The 16,626-nt window shown below is 46.1% G+C and overlaps 1 protein-coding gene across 1 annotated transcript in view; it reads left to right on the top strand.

Moving 5' to 3' along the window:
• LOC121837867 overlaps positions 1-16,626 on the top strand; it is a 106,973-nt gene that overhangs the window by 35,035 nt on the left and 55,312 nt on the right. The window contains exon 8 of the mRNA XM_042293721.1: positions 15,841-15,983. Coding sequence (XP_042149655.1) covers positions 15,841-15,983 — 143 coding nt within the window. The remainder of the gene's footprint in view (positions 1-15,840; positions 15,984-16,626) is intronic.

The raw sequence follows: 16,626 nt of genomic DNA, 5'->3' as shown, positions 1-16,626 counted from the left end.
CCCATCTACGTCAGCCAAACCCAGCTCGCGCATTTGACAGGAGAGTTGCGTCACTCGGACGTATTCGCTTTTTAACAATCAATCCGTCCACGATTATTTGGATGCCAGTTCGTGGACAGTGAGGGCCGTGGCGGCACTTGTCATCAGTGTAAGCAGTGATAGAGTGCGGGCGATTTGGTATTGAGTCGACATCTTGTACACCCTGAGCTCGGGAACAATAAAAAAAAAAACGGACGAAGACAACAAAATTTCAAACAAAGCTGACATTTATTGATTTGAGCACACCAATAAATAGACTTCCAAACACATAGAGAAAGAGACAGGGGAAGACAAAGGGAGAAAAGGAACTGAAACGCATGAAAAATACGATGAACAAGTTCTACCCGGACAGCTTAACCCACTCACCGTCTCCACACTTTTAGAAAGGAAACCGCCACCCGAACAACAACAACCCCGAGGTCCAACACACCGGGCGACCTCCAAATCACTAAAGCCTAGGCTCGATTTCCTACTCCAAGCAACCGCTTCCCGCTCCCTCCCCCCCCCCCCCCTCAAGTCTACAAGCCCCCCCTCACCACAAGCAAAACCTCTCATCCGATCACTGATAACCAAAGACGGCTCGCTTACATAAATCCCCCGTCGGGGATGCCCAAAGTCTCCTTAATTAGATTTCTAGATAAATCTTTTTCGTTACACAAGGCGGAATTTTCATCCGAAAAAGCGGAATCAAAGTTACACTAACCAACGGGCTTTGCCAATTCAAAACTCTGCACCGTATTCTTTACACGTCTTTTGTGTTCCCTTAGACGGTCATTTAAACAACGCCCTGTCTGTCCAACGTAACACAACCCGCAATCAAAATATATCTTATAGACCACCTTTGCGACACAGGTTACAGAGGGATCTCTATGTTTTTTTCCCGGAACATCCATCACGTCTGAAGGTAAACGGGGTAAGCTCGTCCAAGCATAAGCCTGTTTTAAAAACAGCATTTACGTTAAATTTCGCCTTAAAGCTTTTTGCCTATTAGAAATACCATGAAAATAAGGAATCTCCGCAAAGGTTCAACCTTGAACTTCCTCCACGGTGCCCGGTGCACGTACAATCAGTCTACGTACACTTGAAACGATAAACTCTAAACTATACCCAGCCGACTGTAGACGTTTGATTCAAATGCCGAAAGTGGTCCCGACACAATGAAAACAAGATTTCTTCAGTGCATTGCCAATTAATGATCTCACTACTTCCCCTTTCACGAGTTTAGACTGAGCACTCCATCTAGAAAGAACCCTCCTCGCAGTTTCCTTCCCACAAGACCAGCTTCGGTTTTTAAGACAAAATTCTAGTTTGGCCATCAGACCTCATACTCCGTCGAGTACAATGCATAAACCAGAGAGGCACCCCCTCACCACCGAAATCTGTTATATAGGGAATTTCACAAGTCAATGTTCTTGGCCCTACACTTTTTGCTGTTCAGCGGTGCTCTCGTTTCACATATAAGCTCAACTCATGTGCTATAAGCAGACCACCTCACTCTTGTTTGACATATTAAGTCGATAAAGGACTATGACGACCTCCAGAAAGACATAGAAAAAAATACATATCTGGACAACCGTAAAGAAACAACGCTTTAATGCCCAGTAATCCAAATAGCTATCTAGGAAGATGGCATACCCACTTCTCTTCTCGGGGATCGACAACGAAGTTACCCAGCAAAAAGACTATAAGTGCGCAGGCGAGCTTGTGGTATACCTAATCATGTCGATTAACAATTGAGACTGTGGTACATAAAAATAACAAAACAACTTTTAGTAGAAGGAACAAGCGCATAAGGTAACGAATCAACCTCAGCTAAAGGTTTTATTTTTCAAGTATTGTATATGCACCAACAAAGCCACTGTGAACCACCTTCTACGCAAAGACCTCCTTGTTGTAAGAATTTTCAAATGCAAAGTGCAGAAACAGTCACAAGAAACCAAACGGTCCAACCCACAAAACCATCATTTTCAACCACCTTCTATGGAAAGATCTCTTATAGTGAAACCATTTTCACAAACAGATAATACTTACACTTACAAGAGACCACGCGGTCAATCCCAATATATAATGTCGTTACCATCAAGGACGAAGGGGGAGGGTTCCGGAACCTACATCTAAGTGACCCCAGGAACACGGCGACTAGTGCGCTTTGTTCCCCAACCCGGGCGAAGCTTATTAAATATTAACACCGCCCCCAGCATCATTCGCTTCATCAAGAAAAAAAAAGGAAACTCGAAGGTGTTGTTTACAATCTGATGAACTTTTTGACGTGACTTCTCAGTTGCACCGAGGCTGGGCTTATGCAGTTTACGATATACTTTATCCTTTTTCTTTCTTTCACGACTGTCTCGATATCATTCTGCTCTTTCTGTATAACTTCCGTCTCTGACGAGTATGGAGAACAATTGTTCCATTCTGGAATGTGCTTTGCAATTGCTGAGTTCGATGTATTTGGGCTTATATTGCTCTTACATTCTAACAACCGGTCGTTAACACACCTCCAGGTTTGTCGCACGTACTTGATCCCGCATGCTAAGGGTCTCTCATACACGACAGTCTTTACGCAAGGAACTGAAGGCTCCCGATGGTGCCTTCTGGTAGCATTCATGGTTAGACTGAATGGCATCAGCCTACTCTTTTTAGAAATACGAGAATACTAGGTCTACAGAAAGCTAGCTGAGTTAACCCGCTAAATTTTGCGGGGAAAATGAGGTCAATGACCTGGTGCCTCACGTCACCTATGAACAAATTCATTTTCTCCGCTAGATTTAACTGGAAAATTAACGTGACGTGACCTCAAGAGCAATTCAATCCCCCGCTAAATTTAGCGCGAAAAATGACATCACATGACTTGGTGTCACGAAACCTACGAACAAATTCAGTTTCTCCGCTAGATTGAGCGGTAAAATGATGTCACGTGACCTTAAGAGCAATTCAATCCCCCCTAAATTTAACAGGAAAATTGACGTCACGTGACTCCAACTCGATATAATTTTCCTTGCTAAGTTTAGCGGGGAAAATGACGTCACAAGACGGTGTCACGTCATCTATGAGAGAATTCAGTTTCGCTGCTAGATTTAGCGGGAAAATTGACCACGTATGCAGGAGGAGGACAGAGAGAGGATTAGGAGTAATAAATGAGGAGGAGGAGGTCAGAAAAGGAGGAGGAGGGGAGGAGGAGAAGGAGAGGAACATGATGTGAGGAGGAGGAGGAGTATGCGAGGAGAATGATTATGGGAGGAGGGAAGAGGGGGAGTAGAGGACAGGATGAGGAGGGGAGAGGGGGAGGGTGGAAGGAGGAGGAGCAGGGAAGAGGAGGAGTAGGGGAGAGGAGGAGGAGAGCAGAAGGAGGGGAGGAGAACGGGAGGAGGACGGGAGGAGTAAAGGAGGAGGAGGGCAATACCCTCTCCTCCGTACCCTCCCTCCTCCTCCTCAAGAGCTGCGCTCTAATTTCGGATTACCGATATTGTTGTCTCGAACGTTCTTAGTGCTCATCACGAGGGTGTTTGTTCTGAGCTACCTTTCGCGCCAGAGGCCGCGGGGCAATTACGCTGACTTAGTATTCGCAGTTGAATGTTCTGTATTATGGAGGTCGTATTGCCGTGCATCCAGACGGCGTCGTAGGTCACGCACACGTTTTCCCTTGATCAACCAATCGTATGTCATTGTCGTCCATTACTTGGATAACCAGCTCCAGTAGCAGGGCGAACAAGAGTTTCTGAAGCGATTGACGACACGGTTTCTTGCGGTCAGGAAAGTTGAGTAAGCCTGCACTGTAGTATGCCTTAATGTCTTAGACCTTGTAGTGTACCACTGAGACGATACCAATGAAATTTTCTTGAGGCGAAGTACGCTGGGACGTCAAAGACTGGAACACCGCCTTGTGGCGTCTGCAAAAGACAAAAAAAAGTTTGTATATGATTCGCTTTAATGTAATTTGATCCGAAATTAAGATATTTTTGTTGTTGTTTCGACGTAAAAAGATCAGAAATAGAGCAAAACAAAACTAACACAAAAGTTAAAGAGATATTTCGATTTATAAAACGTTCGACGCTTTAAATAAAGTGTGTAGCGAATAATTATTAAAGAATATAAAGACCTTCACAACTCCCTGTAATGCAAAATTAGAGCGCAGCTCTAGAGGCACGTATTTTGATTTCACGATATACCGTGCCAAACAATATGAGAAAGAAACATATAGTATATATATATATATATGTACAAATGGAGATCACATTCCATGCAAGCTGGTTCTGCACCCTCCTCCTCTTCCGTGTGTTCTTCCTCCTCCGTACCCTCCTCCTCCTCCATATCTCCCCTCCTCCTCTGTACTCTCCTCCTCCTCCTTTGCCCCTCCTCTCAAAGCGTGATATAGATTCTATTTCGGCGTGGTGCCTTTCAAATGACCTACACTTAAATAAGTCAAAGACGAAAGTTATGTCGTTTTCTAGGAATCGTGAAATTCTCAGTTTTTCCTAAGTTTTAGATTCCACCAATATTACTCGCGTTGAGGTCATCCCTGACCTAGGCGTTTTTATGGATCCTGCAATTAATTTCAATCATCACGTGATTACAATTACGAATGCTTCCTTTAGAGCGCTGGGAGGCATTACACGAGTGACACGCGGTTTTCGAAACCACTTTGTATTTTACGTTTGTTTTCTTCAATGGTGCGTACTCGTGTTGAATATGCCTCAGTTGTCTGGAACTGTATTGGAGTGACGAATTCAGGTGTAATTGAGAGTGTTCAACGTAGATTCGTTCGTGTTTTGTTTGATCGTTATTTTCAACCGAAATATTTCTATAGTTATGATAGAATTTGTGAACTCGTGTAGTTAGACTCGGTGCACAACAGCAGAAAGATTCGTGAACTGACATATTTGTATAAGATTGTAAATGCTATAATTGATTCCCCAGTGCTATTCAGTCACATCCACTTACACGTTCCTCGTAAGGCTTGCAGACTTTCTACTTTGTTTTACCTGACCGACGTTTACCATGCAGCGCCCATGAAACGCCTACAACTGACTTATAATCATTTAGAACAGATTTATGGGAATGCTAGTATTGATATTTTTGATGAAAAGCGTAAATTTGGAATGTGTGTTGAGGCTATTGGTTTTTTCCTAACGTTTCGCTTTTATCCTGTTCAACCTTTTTCTACTTATTGACTCATCGATAACTGCACCACTAAGAAGGCGTTAAGCTGTTGGTGGGTCACTGAAAATAAGAATAAATAAATAAAGAAACAAAAAAAAATATAGCTTCCCCGCAAAAATTTGGCTGGGAAATTAACGCCACGGGCAAACGTCACAGTTTGCCCGCTAAATTTAGCGAGGAAACTGAATTGGTGTGTGGGTCTGTGGCGTCCCATAATGCAACACTGCGCATTCAGTATCTCTACTAAATTTAGCGGGGAAACTGTGACGTCCCATTATACGGCGCGTGCGGTTACACCAACGTCGACGGCGACGACGCGAGTAACGCCGCTCAACGGGGAAAGGGGCGCCTAAGAGCTGCGCTCTAAAAACTTGCGCTTCGGGTTCGTGACGTTCGAGAACTTTTCACCGGCGATCATCTTATAGCGTCGCTCCGTCAGCCGGTTCGCCTGCGGGTGGTATGCCGGGGTGCGACGATGGCTGGTGTGGCTCAGACGAAGAATTTTTTGCTTCAACTGTGCTAAAAACAATGACCATTAATCTGTAATTAAAACCCTGGGAGCGCCGCGCTATAAGGACGATAGACTCGATGAAAAGCTTGGAGTCTTCAACCGCAGTTCCCGACAAAACGGCTTTGTTTTCGGGGTATGGTGTGAAGGATCGTTCACAACCGTGCAACCGAGTACGACCGAGACGGACAAGATCGGTTTTTTAGCCTCTTCCGACGTCTCGGGTACAGTTCCGCAGCAACGCACCCGGTCCTAAGACGTCGCAAGAGGCCTAAAAACCGGTCTTGTCTCTCGGTCGTTCTCGGTTACAAGTGACTAAACGAGCCTTGAAATAATCCGTGGCGACGATCGTCCACCGGTTCCGTTGCGCCGGGAGTGGGAACGGTCCAAGCAAGTCCATTCCGATCTGCAGAAACGAGAAAGTTGGAGGCGGAAGCGGATATAGAAGTTCAGATGGCTTCGTGGGCGGTTCCTTGCGTTGTTGGCATTCGCTCCACTATCGAGTGCAGAGATGAGAGGTCTTCGGCAGCTTACGCCAGTAGTGCTTTTCACGAAGCATGGCAAGTGTCCTGCTGTACCCGAGGTGACCCGCCGTCTGGTCGTCATGGTACCCTTGGAAGATTTCGTCTGGAAGGGATAATCAACAGGCACGCTTTGTTGTTGTCGCACAAGTTTTCCTTATACACCACCTTTTGTCGAATAAAGAACGTAAGCAGAATTAGTAAGAAAGCACATGGAAGCGTACTCTCTTGTCCCTCGACGGGCTCGATGAATGCTCGCAGTTCGGGGACGTCTCTTCGGAGTGCTGTCATGTCGCTGATATCAAGAGCGCCGTGTAAATACTCATCTTCGTCGTATTCGGTAAAGACAGGACCGGCCTTGAAGGCAATTGGCGTCATTGTGCTTCCGGCCGGACTTGTGCACCACCGTTATGTCGAAATCCTGCAGTCGTAGGCCCCACTGTACACTGTTAGCAAAAATAACACGCCCAGACGTGTAAACCATTGTCCCATAGCGGACACGTCGAAACGTGTTCGTTTTACACGAGGCCATCGGTGTTTTTCGTCTACACTTGAGGTGCTGTGCAAACTTAACACGCTACACCGTGTCTGCCTTCCGCAAAACCGTTTCGAGCGTGTTCCTTATGAAACATGGCGGCCAGCGGCCGAGAACAGGCGAGAGACGAGCCCAGCGAGCCGCGCGCCTTTCAGCCGAATTGAAAGCACACAGGGCGCGTTAGTTCTCGTTCGATGTCTTTTATACACAGTAAAGTCTCCAAGCGGCGGACGTAGCTACTTGCAGAGGTAGCTACGTCCGTTGTCCGGCGTTGGTAGCTTCAAGAAACCGCTAATAAAAAAAAAAAAAACGAATGCTGAACTTACATGGATAAATAACTTGACCAAACTATTTAAAATTGGGCGGTAACTTGCGCCACCTATCGAGATTTCTAGCAGCCTGTTTTTAAAAAAAAAAGACGAGCCTGTTAACGCTGCGAACGACTACGACTACACAGCAACCCTACATACAATGCAGGCAACACAGTATACAGCACCCACATGTACACAAACACAGCAACCGACACTACGCCCGACACTTCCCACTCGATATCCATTTCTCCCCGCGGCGCATATAAGCTTGACATGTGTGGGTGAGCTCTTTGGTCGCTGACCATTACAGATTTATAGAAGAATACACAAAACACGGCGCAATGGACAGCCGTGTGTTAGAACTGTTTGCATTTAAAAAGTATGGAGGCAAAATCTATAATGTTAGTCCGCTGCAATAAATAACGATATGTTAGGAATAAATCTTAAACCGGCCATGAAAAAGTTCAAATTTTTATTTTCTTGCTTGACCAGTGTTATGAGCAGTCCGACTAGCTTGAATCAGATAGGAAAACAAATTATTGGGATTTTGTCATTACGTATACAATAATAAATGAAAATGATCATTGCGCAAAGCATTTTTTATATATTTTTGTGAAGGACATCCGGACATCCGCCCAACACTTCACTTCCACTAGTTGCAGCAGTTGCAGTACGGGAGCAGACGCCTTCACTTTTGGGGCGTTTTGATGCAGTTTGTTGTCGTATGTCGTGTCGGTGTCGAGAAGAGCGGTGGGGCTTGGGAGTTTGTGACCGGTGTTATTCGTGAACACTGGTGTGGGGCGCTGATGCGTCTTTTTTTTATACTGCCACCACCCCGAACTTTGAAGATACACGGGCCCGTAGCAGTGTACTATGCTGAATCGCGAGCTCCTTCTCTGTTGACGTCGCTTTCCTGGTACCACTCGTGGATACTGCAAGCGTTTAAACAGTGTGCACCGTCTCGCCTTACATCCCCGGTGACGTACTCGACCTGTTGAAACTTATTGCTTCCGTCATTTTAGAGTACGCCAGGCAGTTATCTCGTTGGTTTTGTTTCGGTTATAAAAGCAAGGCAAAACGCTCGTAGTTCCCGCCCTCAGTACACGTTGGACATCTTCCACACTTTGACACCGGATAACTGAATGCACGAGGATTTATATTCACTTCCGAGGTTACTCTCCCCGCTTCCTCACCGTTGAGCAACAGGATGAGCTGGCGACAAGCCGCGGATGAAAGGCTTGAGCATCAACAGCCCAAGCGCACTTGGTGCCGATGCGGGTGAGGCAGGTTTCTGTCAACCGGGAGGCCAGCACAAACCGTGACCGTACCAGCTCTTCGTCATGACACGGTGTTGCAGAGAGCAGGGTAAAATACAGCTACACGGATCACCGAAGCAAACGACTATCTTAAATCTTGGCTTGTGATTGCGCCTTTGTAGTAGATCATCTTATTCATTTTGCTGGAGAGACGCAAACGACGGGCATAACAAAATCGCTTGCATATTCCGCATATCTCACAAAAGCATTTACCCTGTCACCTTGCGAAAAGCGCGAAACACGGAGTCCGCACCGTCCTAAGCTTCCCGTTTTTTACCTGCTTTAGAGCAGTTTGTACCTGCTAGTAGATATGCCTACTGAAACTGAAACAGGGCAGTGCCAGAGAGAGAGACAAAGTTGGGAAAGCTTGCTCGCTCTCCAATTTCTCAACTCTCAAGTGATTGTACCATAATAAATGCACCAACGCGTCTTCCAAAATAAAGAAAGAGCACTATGTTCACAACATAAAAAATGGTCTCAGTACATGCATCTGTGGGCAGGTAGGAAACCTTGCCCTAATTTATTCACGCCGTATGATTGGCGCAACAAACTCGTTGCAGGACCGAATCATCTACTCGAGCGGTGTGCGTCGCTATGCAAACGCAGTCCAACACGAAGCGTAAAAAACGGCAGATTTAAGACAACAATCCGGAGTCCATTATTCAATTAAAACAACGTAATTTTGTTGAAAACGCCCGCTGCTTCTTACTCACGGTATGTGTCGGGGTACTTCCACAGTTTGAAACGGAACGAAGGAAGATTTACTTTTAAAAACGCACGCTGCGTCCTCCCGGACCAGCTGGACCGGATCAGCTGACGACGACGGGACTGTACCCATTGAACCTCCACCACGCACCAAACAATTTACGCTCCGTGTTAAACGCGTGGTTCAAACAGACCCGGAATACAAAGCACCGCACCAAACACGACGAATGTTTCAGCTCTTTTTCGCATCGCCGGGTTGCACCAAACAGAACGAGATCGCCGAAGTCAACGCCGCGCTGTCGTGAACCTTGGCTTGTGGTTGCAAACTCGTGGACCCTGTGACACCCTTCGCTTTCAAAGCACACACGACGATTACGAATGCTACTTTCCGTCTTCCAGGAACATCACAGGGGCACTTCTCCGGTCACGTCTTCACTATGTGCTCGCAAACTCCGAAGCTCTATGCGAAACTTCTCGCGTCTCGTCAAACCAAAACAGTAGCGGCACCAGCGGCGCCATGCGTACTTGCCAGATTTTCTCCGGTCAAACAAAAACAACAAAAGCCAACCGGCGCTTGCTTCCAGCGTACATCGGCGTTGCGCTTGCGCCGTCGCTAGATCGCTTGCAGTTGAATGTTGAAGCAAAAACGAAACCAACTGCAATGTCACGTGTTCACATCGAGGACACGCTTTTTATATCCATTTTAGCTGTTTGGAACGAATGATTAGACCCATGACTTTATTTGTGGTGTCTAAGAAACTGTTATCAGGACCCCTAAACTAAATACAAACATGGGCGACATGAGGGAAGCCGCATTGCCATCGACCAGAAGATGGCGGCGAGCACGGTAAGCGCGGGTTTCGCCAACGTCCTGAGACATGGCGCAATTGCTTTTGGTGCATATCTGTCTCCGAGACATGTTTCTTTCCGCGGCATTTGTCTCGACGGTCCTTTCTAAGTGTGTCCCCAAGCATTCCGGTGCTTCGATAGCCGGCAATGCCGCGGTCGTCTCCGGGGTCGATGCGCGTTATCGAGGTCGGCTACACGGTTATGCGTGTATGACCGAACCAAAACACGTTTTTTACAACCTCGCATGATTTCTGAACGAATTATCCGTTACTCATCGTGTAAATTTATGGTAATTTGTGTGAATAGCGTGTTTTTCACCCCAAATATTCGCCAAATACACGGGACTTGCTAACAGTGTACGAGGCGTTCGGAGGGAGCCCTCAGATTCGCGAGCCAGCAGAGCGAGTGTTTTTCAGTGCCCACGCGAAAAGAACTTCCATACAAAGACGGGCGGAACTTTGTCTTTGCCCAGACGACAGCAAGGCACACCTTTTTACTTCTGTAGTTCCTGTAGCGTTAGACAGCGTCCGACTTCCGTAAGCGATAACTCGCCCTGCGTCCTTTTGTCTTTGGAGTAGTACCGCGGGAGGTCCGGTGTTACTGGCGTCCGTGTGGATCTCTGTTTCAGCAAACTGAACAAAATGCCAAGAGTCGGGCGCGTCTGAAACTTCGTTTTAGCTCATCGAATGACCGCTGGTGTTCTTCCGTCCACTCATACTTTTCGGCCTCTTTTGTGAGGTGCGTCAGTGGTGCGGATGGCTTGGCAAAGTCCCGAACAAACCGCATGTAGTAGGCACAGGGCCCGAGAAATCGTCTCACGGTCTTCTTGTGAGACGGCGGCGTAAATGTGACCATGGCATGGTCTTCTCGAGGTCAGGGCGAACACCTGGGTTGTTTACGACGTGGCCAAGGAACTTTCGTTTACCCTAGGCGAACCGACACTTTGTAGTCTTGAGTGACAGGTCGGCGGTCTTGATATCTTGAAGCACGACTCCCAGTCGCTTCAGGTGTTCGTCAAAATCCCGTGAAAATACTGCAACATCGTCGAGGTAGACAAGGCAGTTCTGCCATTTCAGACCTGACAGCATGGTGTCCATGACACGCTGAAAGATGGCTGGTGCTGTACAGAGTCCGAACGACATCCCTTTGAAATCGTACAGACCGTCGGGAGTGACGAAAGCAGTTTTCTCGCGATCGCGTTCGTCGACCTCAATCTACCAGAAACCATCCTTCAAGTTCATCGACAAAAAATATCGGACGTGGCGCAGCCGGTCTAATGTATAGTTTATGCGGGGGAGCGGATAGACGTCCTTCTTAGAGCGTTCTGTCGACGATAGTCCATCCAGGACCTCCAGGGTTCCGCCCTTCCTCTTTACAAGGACGGCTGGGGACGCCCTCGGTCATTTTGATGGTTGAATGATGTCGTCGTCAAGCATTTCCTCGATGTGACCTTGAATCACTACCCTTGCCTTCAAGGGGACTCGGTATGACGACTGATTTGCTATCGTTGTTTGTCGCACCCTTTATATTGTGGCGAAACACTTGCCAAATTCGCTAAGTGTCAAGCTCTGAGGACGGCGTTCTCTCGTGCTGCGATGAAGTCGGCTCCTCCGAAAGTGCAGCGACTGCGACTTAATTCTGGAGTTCGTAGATATGGCCCACGCCGACACCTTTTGTAAGGTGTTGCGGCTCTTGCCAGATATTTGTAACCAGGACCATGGCGCGCCCTTCTCGAAATTCTATTACTCCTCCTGCGAAGCTGATTCCTCATTCTAGAGGCCACTGGAGGCTTCCCACCCGGAGAATTTTGCCGCAAGAAGCTCCATCGGTCCCGACAGGTACGAAAACACTAAACTGCAGTGGTAAGTTCACGTGGCTTGCGAGGACTCCGACCGCGGATGACGTCACTTTGTGTTCCTCCATTGGTGGGACAGGATTATGTAGCGTCAGCTGGTTTACTCCGCGATTGATTACATAATACGTAGTCGCATATAAAGTGCTTTCCGATGATAATGTACCATGTACAGTCTTGCAGAGTAACAAATTTCATGGAGTAGGTCTCACCATGGACATTCTATGCCGATTGTTCTAAAAGCCCTATTTCCTTTCTCTATTTATTTTTCTATTTTCCTATTCTGTTTTGGGCACAAGTTCGCCCCATGAAACGTTTAGTTTCATTCAGTCATACCCCGCACCTCAACAAAAAATTTTACCAAGTACAATTGATGAGGGGACGAATGACTGAAGAAAAATAAATGTTTAATGGGGATTACTTGTTTCTAAAAACAAAATAGAAAAAGGCTAGCGTCGCAGGCGTCGATGGCGGCGTAACAGCAGGATCGAGCGCTGGGGCAAAACTGAGTGCGGCTTGCCATGCTGTGCACCTTATGTTCAGGCGTTGTATGGCAAAAAAAAGAAAAAAAAAGAAAAAAAAGGACTATCCCCGGAAAAACTGATTAAGCAAAATGTACGACGCGAGAGTTGTTTTGACATCATCACGAACCAGCGCAAGTAGACAGTTATTCAAAATCCAAACACACAAAAAAATGCACTCACGCAGCGCTGAACTATCAACTGAATTGTATTTCAAACTTCCTCTTCTTCGACCCCAAAGAATAGGTTGCCAAAGAAGAAAAGGGGAAAGACAAGGCAAATGGGGGAAGGCAAAAGAAAAAGAAAAGGAAAACAGATGAATAGAATACAAAGAAAAGGAAAATAAAGGAGACTAATACTAATGCACCAGAGTCCAAGAGATACAAAAATTACAAGAAATAATTACAAAATTAATCACGAACAGGTATAAACCAGGTGATATGCTGGCCAACTGTCGACTACACTCTCGGCGTAAATAGTTTGAGTGATGCAAAAAGTCCAAGAGTTACAGAAATTAGTTGTTAAATAATATAAGATGTAAACAAAAATCAGTAGTTATACTGGCTTACTGTCTTAAACACCCTCTGTCTAAATAATGTAGTTCTTTCTCCGATAAAGCTAAGGACGGAGTGCTAACGCACTGGGCTTCTCGTTTTGCAATGTTCTCCGCTTCTATAATTTTTCGGGTGAGCTGGTTTTTACTCCTGCTTAACACAGCACAGTTGTCCAGTCGCGCAAAACAGCCACAATCCCTACAGTGGATACCTAGGTGACCGGAGTTGGCATTGGCAATGCTGTTGTTGTGCTCTCGCAGGCGGTCGTTTAAACACCGCCCCGTCTGTCCAATGTACTCTTTTCCACAGGAAAGGGGAAACGAATAGACTACCCCTTCAACACATGGGACAAAGTTGGATCTGTGTTTCTTTGCGCAGCTGACGGTGCTGATTGAGGTGTTTACTTTTTTGCAGAGGCTCTGAAGTTTGTGTGGTGCTGAAAACGCTACATTCACATTTACTCTGTTCGCTATTTTCTTTAGACCATGAGATAGATTATGCATATATGGCACGACTACCGGTCTGGTTGTCCTGTCTCTGGGTAATTTTGCGGCGCTACTGAGCTTGATTTCTCTGAGGAGAACCTCGGTTACCGACGTCAATATTTGTAGAGGATATCCAGCGGACCTTAGCCTTGATACTTGAGCTTCGAAGCTCGCCTGCATTGAATGTAAGCATGACTTGCTAAGAGAGTTCTTAAGGCATGACCTCACTATACCTCTTTTTACAAGCTTGGAATGTGCAGATTTGAATGGTAGAAGAGGATTCTTTCCCCTGGGCTCATGGGACCAACAGATGTGATATGGTAGCACATACAGTCGAAGATCCAGGAATGGCCGACTCGTATCACCTCTGACCGCCAGCATTAACAAAGCACTTACTCTGTCTCGAAACGCTGGGGGACACATGTAGAATGAATTGGAGGCGCAAATATTGTGTAAATATTCATGGTCAACCGCCAGAGATACCGCTAAAGCGATCTCAGCAGGGCGCTAGACGGCGAGAAAAAACGCATTTACGGGCGCTTCCATATTAGAGCGCAGCTCTTAGGGGCCCGTTTGCGGCTTGAGCGGCGTCGCCGTCGGCGTAACCGCGCAGTGCATCATGGGAAATGTCCCATAATGCACCGCGCGAGCCCCCCACCGGGGTCACGTGACCTCGTGGGGGGGGGGGCACGTGACCCCTCCGAGGTCACGTGACCCCCCGAATTCACGTGACTCCCCCGAGGTCACGTGACCCCCTCCTCGAGGTCACGTGACCCCCGCCGATGTCGCGTGACCCCCGATGACGTCATCGTCACTGATGACGTCACCGGCATCTACATCGTCATCGTCATCATCACTGATGACGTCACCGGCATCCACATCGTCATCGTCATCATCACTGATGACGTCACCGGCATCCACATCGTCATCGTCATCATCACTGATGACGCCACCGGCATCCACATCGTCATCGTCATCATCACTGATGACGTCACCGGCATCCGCATCGTCATCATCACTGATGACGTTACCGACATCCCCATCGTCATCGTCATCATCACTGATGACGTCATCAGTAACGTCACTGATGTCGTCACCGGCATCCGCATCGTCATCGTCATCATCACTGATGACGTCATCAGCGACGTCACTGATGACGTCACCGACATTCGCATCGTCATCGTCATCATCACTGGTGAAGTCATCAGTGACGTCACTAATGACGTCATCGGTACCCGCATCGTCATCGTCACTGATGACGTCATCAGTGACGTCAGTGATGACATCATCGGCATTGGGGGTCACGTGACCCCCAAGGTCACGTGACCCCCCCTCTGGTTAGTTTAACCACCCCAGTGCCCTTCCCTCCTCCTCAAAAGCTGCGCTTTAATTCGGCGTTACAGGGAGTTGTAAGCGGCTTTCACTTTTTTTTTGTTTATGTCGCTGGCAAGTTGGCTTCCGTATTTGTTCCTTGCGTTTCTTTATTTTTCTTAAACTTTGTCTCGGGCAATTAGACTCTCATTGTAACTTTTTTTCTTCCTGATAAACATTTAAATATCAGTTTTTATACGATAAAATACCCATTTACGCAGCGGCGTTTAAGTACGCGTGCGCGCGACATATAACTTTTTATGTCACTTCCGCGGCTTAGTTCTGAGTAGATGGTCACCCGCTAGCTTCGCGCTTGTGAATTTTCGCAGAACTAGTCGATCCTTAGTCGCTGATCTTTTCTCTCAGTTCGCTACTACTTAGTCGCGATACTAATTTTAAAAGAGCGCTAATTAGTCACGACTGATGAATACGGCTGATGGACTGAACTCGTACAGGGGCACATGTCCTCCCTTTTCTTAAACCCGTGGCTAAACTTTCGGTGATAGGAAAATATGGGAACCAAATGTGTACCAAAATGTATTGATAAACACACAAATATTTCTGGTATTGGTGGATTATTCATACTTACGTCCTTAAAGTTTTCCGCGTATGTAGAAAGTCCCAGAACCGAACGCCGCCGGAAGTGACGCGGTTTTTGACAAGTGTTGTGCTAGTCCAAGGCGTACCGGTCAAACTACGTGGTGAAGTTTTTACTCCGCAATCACAACCCAGCCTGATAAATATATTTCATCTGTTGTAGTGACAAATTTGGCTTTGAGCCGCTCGCAAAATAATACTATTTTTGTAATGGGGTGGCGGCGTTACGTTTGAGGGGCACTGCACAATAGCGACGTTTCTTCCTGGTAATAAAATAATTTCTTAATATGCTTTCTCTAAACTCCTTTTAAATGTGCTACTTAATTGATTTCAGAACTCAGGTCACGACTTCGCAAAAGGGGCGTTGTTGTTTTTTTGTGTTTTTATGAAAGCATTATTTAAAATTTATGAGATGGCTCATAAGCGTCCTAATTGATACGCACAAAAAAAAAATCTCCTCTGACTTGCTAGCCCCCTAAAGGTGCGTTCTGGTTTAATCTTTATTTTGCGTTCCAGAACGGCCTAAAGAAGAAGTTGTATAAATTAATAAAGTATAGTGGCACCTCCTATCTCGAAGCCAGTGCTACACTTTCCAACCTTAAAAAGGAGGTACAAGGGACATCATACGGATCATATGATGCTGTCATTCTGTCAACAGAGTAAGTGGGTTCGTCAGTATCTTTTAATTTGATTGAAGGTTTACGAGTTTGCCATACAATTGTTCATCGCAAATGCATTTTGCTCCGTTTCAAAATGGTCAGTCAAATTTTCAGTTTCATGTTCAAATTCACGTTCCTTACGATGTTCAGGGTAAGCTGTTTCTTAAAGCTGCCTAAAAAGACCAAAGAAACGCTCGAACTCTATATCATTAGAACGAAGCAAGGTATCGCAACTTAAGAAAAAAAAATTATATATATATATATATATATATATATATATATATATATATATATATATATATACAGGTTTTTGTTTATTCTTTCAGATTTGTTTAAAAAAAGCCGTGAAAGCTACACTTATGCGGTTTGTGCAGGTGGGTTATACGGCCAGGCGGACATTATGTGGGTGGCTAATCTTTCCGATAAGTCGGATAAGTAATTAAAATTCGTTAATAAACTTTCTAATTAGTGAAAAAAGCCATATAGTTCCAATTAGAATCTTGTAGAGCATCATGAAAACCACTAAATCAACTGCTTTTAGAAGGATATAACGCCGGGGCTGCACTTTACGGCGTTCTGTAAAAACGCCCCATTTGGACGCGTTTTTAGATTTCGGTTTCTTATCGGAGCGCATGTTTGCGCC

This window comes from Ixodes scapularis, unplaced genomic scaffold, assembly GCF_016920785.2.
Source record: "Ixodes scapularis isolate PalLabHiFi unplaced genomic scaffold, ASM1692078v2 PGA_scaffold4__175_contigs__length_147842914, whole genome shotgun sequence".
In the NCBI taxonomy this organism is placed as follows: Eukaryota; Metazoa; Arthropoda; class Arachnida; order Ixodida; family Ixodidae; genus Ixodes; species Ixodes scapularis.
Note: the sequence above shows the minus strand (reverse complement) of the source record. Positions and strands in the feature narration are given on the sequence as shown.